The following is an 8,288-nucleotide window of genomic DNA, read 5'->3' on the forward strand; positions in this document are numbered from 1 at the left end:
TATACAGTCTATAACGAAAATACCTGAAGATGGAACGACTGTTCCGTTCTTCTGATCTTCCTTTAGCTTCAAGCAATCTCTCTTCCAATGCCCCTTCTTCTTGCAGTAGAAGCATTCGGATTCAGAAGTGGGTTGACTGACCTTCCTCTTTACAGATTTGGCGCCAGTTTGCTTAGTTGGGATGGCCTTGTTGCCACCTTTCTTAGCATTCCTCTTCTTTCCAGATTTCTTGAACTTGCCCCCACGCACCATAAGCACATCCTGCTTATCACTTTTGAGCGTCTTTTCAGCGGTCTTCAGCATACCGTGAAGCTCAGTGAGCGTTTTGTCCAGACTATTCATACTGTAGTTCAGTTTGAACTGATCATACCCGCTATGAAAAGAATGGAGGATGGTGTCTATAGCCATTTCCTGAGAAAGTTGCTGATCCAGCCGACTCATATTCTCAATGAGTCCAATCATTTTGAGAACATGTGGACTTACGGGCTCGCCTTTCTTAAGCTTGGTCTCAAGAATTTGCCTATGAGTCTCGAATCTTTCGACTCGAGCCAGATCTTGGAACATGTTCTTCAACTCACTGATGATTGTGAAAGCATCTGAGTTGATGAACGTTTTCTGCAGATCTGCACTCATGGTGGCGAGCATTAGACATTTCACATCCTTGTTGGCATCAATCCAACGATTGAGGGCTGCCTGAGTGACCCCGTCGCCTGCGGCTTCGGGCATCGCCTCTTCTAGGACATACTCCTTTTCTTCCTGCATAAGAACTATTTGCAAGTTCCTTTGCCAGTCAAGGAAGTTTTTCCCGTTCAACTTCTCCTTTTCGAGAATTGATCGAATGTTGAATGAATTGTTGTTTCCCATATTTAAAACTACAATTGGAAAGAATAAACAAATAAATAACCATTCACAGTTTCTCTTAATAAACTTAAATTCTAGCATACATGCATAATTCAATGTTCATTAAGCATTTTATTCAAGATATGTGTTCCGGCATGTGTGAATAAAATGATTCCAAGATCCTAAAATCATTGAAGAACTAAGCACAGTTTGTCGACTTAGTCCTAAAACATCTTAGGTAAGCAAAAGCCTTTTGCTAATATTCTAGAAACTATTCTTGGTTGATAGGTACGTCTAAGAACTTATTAGGTAAACCTATCGATTTTGCCACGACATAAAAGGACTCCTTACTTATATCGTTGAGTTTCACCAAAACTAACATGTACTCACAATTATTTGTGTACCTTGCCCCTTTAGGACCAATAAGTAACACCTCGCTGAGCGAAAACTATTACTAGATTGATGTAAAGGATATCCAAGCAAGTGTATATTTTGGCATGGCACCTTTTAACTCAATTTTTAAGTTTGGAACTTAAGGCTCTTACTATGTTGGTTAGATTTTAAGTGAACTAAAATCCTTAATCATGCAACATAATCAAGCTTTGATCTCATGCATTTTAAGACATATTTAAAAGCAATAAATAACTTAAAACATGCATAAGATAAATGTGATCTAGTATGGCCCGACTTCATCTTGAAGCTTTAACTTCAAAGTCCGTCTTGAAAATCTCCGTGGGAGGCACCATTTTCTTCAAATAGGATAAGCTATAATTAAAACTAATTACAACTATTTGATGGTACGCAGACCATATTTGAATTGAAAAACAACTTTGGTACTTTAGACCAATTACATTCAAATTAATGGTACGCAGACCATATTTTCTATCCTATTTGGGCCATACTAGTCACTTCATAACCTGCAAAACAGTACATATACAATATATACCATTCACCCATTCATTATCATGAATGGCCCACATAGCTGGTTAGTAAAACACATTATGCATCACATGAACATTTGCAGCAATTAATCAAGGGCAGCAATAATCTACAAATTATTCAGTCCTTATTAATTCTAATCAAGTTGTTTTAACCTTAAGGATTTGTAGACCTAATCAAGAGTTTATGACTAAAAAGGGCTCCCACTTAAACCAATAAATTCATATGCTTTACTAATTTTAAACATAAAAATGTATTTCTAGTCTAACCGGAAACATACAAATTTAATTAAAATTTAAAGCTCATATAAATTTATAATTGAATCCAAAAAGTTTAATTTAATTTCAGTCGTACTTAAATTAATTCATTATTTTAATTTTAGTAAAATAATTAGAATAAATAAAATTTATTATAATTACAATATTCAAAATTAAAATCCAAAAAAATAATTTAAATTATTAATTTTAAAATTAATTAAAATTACGTAAACTGAAAATTTCAAATTAAAATTTCAAAACGATCTAATCGCAACGCAACAATCCCACGCAACGCACGCCCATGGGCCACACGCACACAGCCATCGCTGGCCATGTGCGCGCAGCCCATGCGCTGCGTCGCATCGCTGCTGCTCACCATCGCAAGGCATCACGCGAGCTGGTGGTCGCTGCGCGCGCCAGCGCTCGACGCAACAAGCATGCTGCCGCAGCCCATCGCTGGGCGCAGCGCTCGTCGCACGTCGCAACAAGCAAGCTGCTCGCCATCGCTGGGCGCAGCGCTCGTCGCACATCACAACAAGCACGTTGCACGCCATCCCTGGGCGTAGCGCTCGTCGCACGTCGCAACAAGCACGCTGCACGCCATCGCTGGGCGCAGCGCTCGTCGCACGCACACTAGCGCTCGCTGCGCGCGAGGCTCCGCATGCTTGCGCGAGGCAGTGCGCGTTGTGGCGCAGCTCGCTTGCTGCCCACACGCGACTGCTCGTGCCTTGCTCTCGCCCTCGCCCATTCGCCCATCGCACACAGCCCACGACACAAGGCAGGGCTGCTGCCTTGTGCTCGTGCACCATGGCCTTGCTCATTGCATTCGTACCGCATGGGCGACAAGCTCCCTTGCTCGTCGTCACATGCCCGCACTATACAACACCCCTTAAGGGTAACACGTAGCGTCCATTGCTTTGTGCGTGCAAGTTATATGAGCGAATCGCATAAAAATTTAAAATTTATATTCAAAATTAATGACAAATTAATAAATAATATTAATTTCATAATTTTAGGGCGAAAAATTGAAAACTTATTATTTAATTGATTTCCGATTAACATGGATTCAAGTCTAGGTCATAAAAATTTAAAATTTAACATAAATTTACAATTTTTATGGTGGTTTTTAATCATAGGTATCTAATTAAATTATAACTAATTATGAAAATCAAATTAATTCTAAATTATTCCAATTTTCAACAAATTAATCATAATTACAAATTAGATTGCATAATTAACAAGGCTAGGCATTCAAACTTGTTAAAGATATACAGTAGGTCAATCAAAAATTCAAGATTTATCAACAAGAATCGCAAATATTTAATTTAACATCTTAAATTTACGAAATTTTGCATTCGAAAAACTAAAACCTCCGAAAAGTCATAGTTAGGCTTCGAATTTGAGAATTCTGGGTTCGGCCGAAAAATACTAATTTTGTCAAAATTTTAGAATGCCTTTTACATGCGGAATAGACACAAAAATCACTCGATTTGGATGAGTAACGAAGAAACTGCCGAAAAACTGCGTACGTATAATTAAATAAACGCAATTTGCAATTAATTAACAATTACGAAAATTAATCACCCCTTTTAATTCTTGCAAATTTGTAATATTTAACCATGTTCATGCAATTTAGATTATGAAAATAATAAGAGGCTCTGATACCACTGTTAGGTTATGATACATATGACAATTCATAAATCATGCGGAAAAACCATAAAGCCAGGAAAGCATATTATTTACACATAATCATTTAGCATAGTTTAGATGCATACACTTTGTTGCGTGCCTTCCCTAGCTGCGCCCGAACCGAACAAGAACAAGTCTTTAGGACTCCAAATGTCGTCCCTCCGTAGATAGTCCACAGCACGTCCGGATCCGCCTTAAGCTTGACCAACTAGGATCGCCCTTAAGGTACTTAGAATTTTCGGCTAATGTAGGCAATTATATGACTGAATTTTTGCTCTCAAAAATCACTTTGAATACTTGAATTCTCTATACAGAATAATGACCCTAGGCCTTTATTTATAGAGGTATGGAAAGGGAATTGTAATCCTATTAGGATACGAATTAATTAAACTAGAATCCTAATAGAATTCTTATTTAATTAATTCATCCTTTTAGGTATAGGAATTTAATCATATGTCGAAACCTGATAGCTTTAGGATTCGTATAGCACACAAACACACACACGCACGCACAACAGCCCACGAGGGGCGCCATGCGCGTGCGCGCAGCCCGCGAGCTCGCAGCCCATTGCCACGAGGCCCACACGCTGCCGCAGCGTTGGCGCGCGCTGGGCCTGCCTTGCGGTGGGCCTGGCGCATCCTTGGCTGGTGCGTTGTGGCGCGCTGGCTTGCTGGGCGATGGCCCGGCTTCGTGCTGGGCCTTCGTCTGGCAGGCCTCGTCCGATGCTAATTCGTACGATACGCTTCCGATTAATTTCCCGATTCCGGAATTCATTTCCGATACGAACAATATTTAATATTTTCGATTCCGGAATTAATTTCCGTTTCGAACAAATATTTAATATTTCCGTTTCCGGAATTATTTTCCGATTCCGATAATATTTCCGATTCTGACAATATTTCCGTTTCCGGCAATATTTCCGATTCCGGCAATATTTCCATTTCCAATAATATTTTCCGATACGTACCATGTTTCCGTTTCCGGCAACATCTACGACTTGGATAATATTATATTTCCGATACGATCCATATTTCCGTTTCCGGCAATATCATCGTTTCCGGAGCATTCATTTCTTGCCTGTGACGATCTCAGCTCCCACTGAAACCAAGATCCGTCGATTCCGAATATCCATAGATGGAGTATTTAATGCCATTAAATACTTTATCCGTTTACGTAGTATTTGTGTGACCCTACGGGTTCAGTCAAGAGTAAGCTGTGGATTAATATCATTAATTCCACTTGAACTGAAGCGGCCTCTAGCTAGGCATTCAGCTCACTTGATCTCACTGAATTATTAACTTGTTAATTAATACTGAACCGCACTTATTAGACTTAACATAGAATGCATACTTGGACCAAGGGCATTATTTCCTTCACCACGGCCACCACCACGACCTACACCGTCCTTCTTACCGTGGTGATAGTTACGGTTGTTCCGTCCGTTCGAAGACCCACCATGGTTATTGTTGTTGTGGTGGTGAGGGTTGTCATTCGCCGTAGCGTCATCAGCAGCCGCCACCATAGCGGCACCACCCTCAAGAGCCGCCGTATCTGTTAGGTTATGATACATATAAACGAATATAAATCATGCGGAAAAACCATAAACGACAGGATTCCAAATTAATTGCAACATAACAATTAGCATAATTAGGATGCATACTCTTTGTAGCGTGCCCTCCCTTGCTGCGCCCGAACCGAACAAGAACAAGTCTTTAGGACTCCAAGTGTCGTCCCTCTGTAGAAAGTCCACAGCATGTCTGGATCCGCCTTAAGATTGACCAACTAGAATCGCCCTTAAGGTACTAATTTATTCTGCTATTCTGGGCTAGGTGTTTGGCTGAATTTTTGCTCAAATTCTTACCTTTGAATACTTCAAACTCGTTCTAAATTATGAGCCTTGAACTCATATTTATAGGCCATGGAATAAGCAATCGAATCCTACTAGGATACGAATTAATTAAACTAGAATCCTAGCAGAACTCTAAATTAATTAATTTATCTTTTTAGGATTAGGAAATTTAATCATCAAACGAATCCTACACGCTTTAGGTTTCGTATGTGAACACAAAAACACACGCACGCACAGCAGCCCACGAGGGGTGCCATGCGCGCGCGCGCAGCCCGAACAACGCAGCCCACTAGCCACGAAGCCCACGAGCTGCCGCAGCCTTGGGCGCGCGCTGGGCCTGCCTTGCGGTGGGCCTGGCGCAGCCTTGGGCTGGCGTGTTGTGGCGCGCGATTGCCTTGCTGGACGTGGGCCTGGCGCAGCCTTGGGCTGGCGTGTTGTGGCGCGCGATTGCCTTGCTGGACGTGGGCCTGGCTTCGTGTTGGGCCTTCGTCTAGCAAGCTCGTCCGATGCTAATTCGTACGACGCGCTTCCGATTAATTTCCCGATTCCGGAATTTATTTCCGATACGAACAATATTTAACATTTCCGATTCCGGAATTGATTTCCGTCTCGAACAAATATTTAATATTTCCGTTTCCGGAATTATTTTCCGATTCCGATAATATTTTCGATTCTGACAATATTTCCGTTTCCGGCAATATTTCCGATTCCGGCAATATTTCCATTTCCGATAATATTTTCCGATACGTACCATGTTTCCGTTTCCGGCAACATCTACAACTTGGATAATATTTATATTTCCGATACGATCCATATTTTCGTTTCCGGAGTATTCATTTACTTGCCTTGGACGATCTCAGCTCCCACTGAAACCAAGATCCGTCGATTCCGAATATTGATTAGATAGAGTATTTAATGTCATTAAATACTTGATCTGTTTACGTACTATTTGTGTGACCCTACGGGTACAGTCAAGAGTAAGCTGTGGATTAATATCATTAATCCACTTGAACTGAAGCGGCCTCTAGCTAGGCATACAGTTCACTTGATCTCAATGAATTATTAACTTGTATAATTAATACTGAACCGCATTTATTAGACTTATCATTAAATGCATACTTGGACCAAGGGAATTATTTCCTTCAGTATCTTGCAGAGAGAGCTCCTCCAACCGGAGCATGGACCGAGCAACAAAAAAAAGAGGCAGAGGGTCCTTGTGTTGGATTTGAGAAGCAACGTTGCGGTACTCGCCGGGGAGACCCACAACCAACCTGAGAACCAGACGAGAGTTAGAAACCGAGGCACCAACATTGTCCAACTGGTCAGCGAGCATCTTCAACCTCTAACAATAGGCGGTGGCATTAGGATAGTTGGCCATAGAGATGGTGGAGAACTCATGTTCGAGATGAACAACCCTGCCATTCATGTTGTCTTGAAAGATAAGCCGAAGGCGTTCCCATGCCTGAAACCTGGTGGAGCCTGGTTCAATGATGGTGTGGAGGAGGTCATTTGAAATTGTGCCATAAATCCATTGGAGGACAATGGCGTCGAGGCGAGAACAGAGAGCTTCGTCCACCTTCTTGGATGTCTCGTCCTCCGTGACAGCGGTGGTGGAATGACTGATGTGATCAAGGACAAGGAAAGCCCTAGCATGAATCTGAAAAAGTTCCGCCCAAGACACATATTGAGATGATTCCATCTCAAGGGTTACAAGAATAAAGGTTCTGATATTGCTGACATTAAGAGCAGGGTGTTGAGTTTTGGTGTCCTCACCCATGGTGTTCGACAGAGAGGAATGGAAGAGAGAAAGAAGAGATGAAGAAGAAGAACCGGAGTTGTTCTTGCTAGGGTACGGCTAGGGCTAGGGAGAGGATTAGCGTTTGTGTTTACCTAAACGTCTGATACCATGATAGAAGTGATCACTCCGTCATCGTATTATTGAGAGATTAGGAATATATATACAAGAGTACAGAGGGCTAAACCCTAGAGCCCATATTCTACCGAATATACGCTATACATAAGTAACTATTCTACAGAATATTTAGCTGTACATAATTAACATAATTCGAATATTAACATAATCTAATCTATTAAATACTAGACTTTAGCCCGTGCGATGCACGGTTTCTATTAAATTGTTACGTTAAAATAAAACTTCTACATATATCAACTGTTATATTTTATATATTAGAATAAATTGATTTTTTTTTTTTTGGATTGAATTTCATTTTAGATTTATTTTTTAATTATTATAGTTTTTTATTTTGGATGAAATCGTATATAAGAAATATTAATAATTATTTAATAAAAATATTTACGTGGCACCTAATTATTTATCTACGTGGCATTCGACTTTTGAATTCAAAAATAATTTTGAAGTCTTATTTTTCATTGGCTGAAACCATTAGATTTGCTACGTGGCGCTCTAATATTGGATTAGTGTTTGATTTTGGATTGGATTTTATTTTAGATTAGTGTTTGATTTTGGATGAATTTTATTTTAGATTTATTTTTTAATTATTAGAGCGTTTGATTTTGGATGGAATTGTATATATTGGTAATTAATTAATTAATTAAAATATCTATGTGGCACCTAATTAATTATCTACGTGGCACTCGATTTTTTTAATTCAAAAATAAATTAGAAATCTTAATTTTCATTGGCCAAAACCATTAGTAATCCTAGGTGGCGCTCTAATAGTTCAGCAAATATG

At 40.0% G+C, this 8,288-nt stretch overlaps 1 protein-coding gene across 1 annotated transcript; it reads right to left on the reverse strand.

Annotated features, from left to right (window-relative positions):
* Positions 1–6,916: 6,916 nt before the first annotated feature.
* On the reverse strand, positions 6,917–7,351 carry LOC110800043 (uncharacterized). The gene has a single exon (XM_022005330.2). It carries the CDS (start codon positions 7,349–7,351, stop codon positions 6,917–6,919), a length of 435 nt encoding a protein of 144 aa, XP_021861022.2.
* Between the last annotated feature and the right edge of the window lie 937 nt (positions 7,352–8,288).

Source organism: Spinacia oleracea, chromosome 5, assembly GCF_020520425.1.
Source record: "Spinacia oleracea cultivar Varoflay chromosome 5, BTI_SOV_V1, whole genome shotgun sequence".
Lineage (NCBI taxonomy): Eukaryota > Viridiplantae > Streptophyta > Magnoliopsida > Caryophyllales > Amaranthaceae > Spinacia > Spinacia oleracea.

What these genes read in the sequence shown, in the direction of transcription:
- LOC110800043 (XM_022005330.2), bottom strand. Translation starts at nt 7,351, where the DNA reads ATGGGTGAGGACACCAAAACTCAACACCCTGCTCTTAATGTCAGCAAT.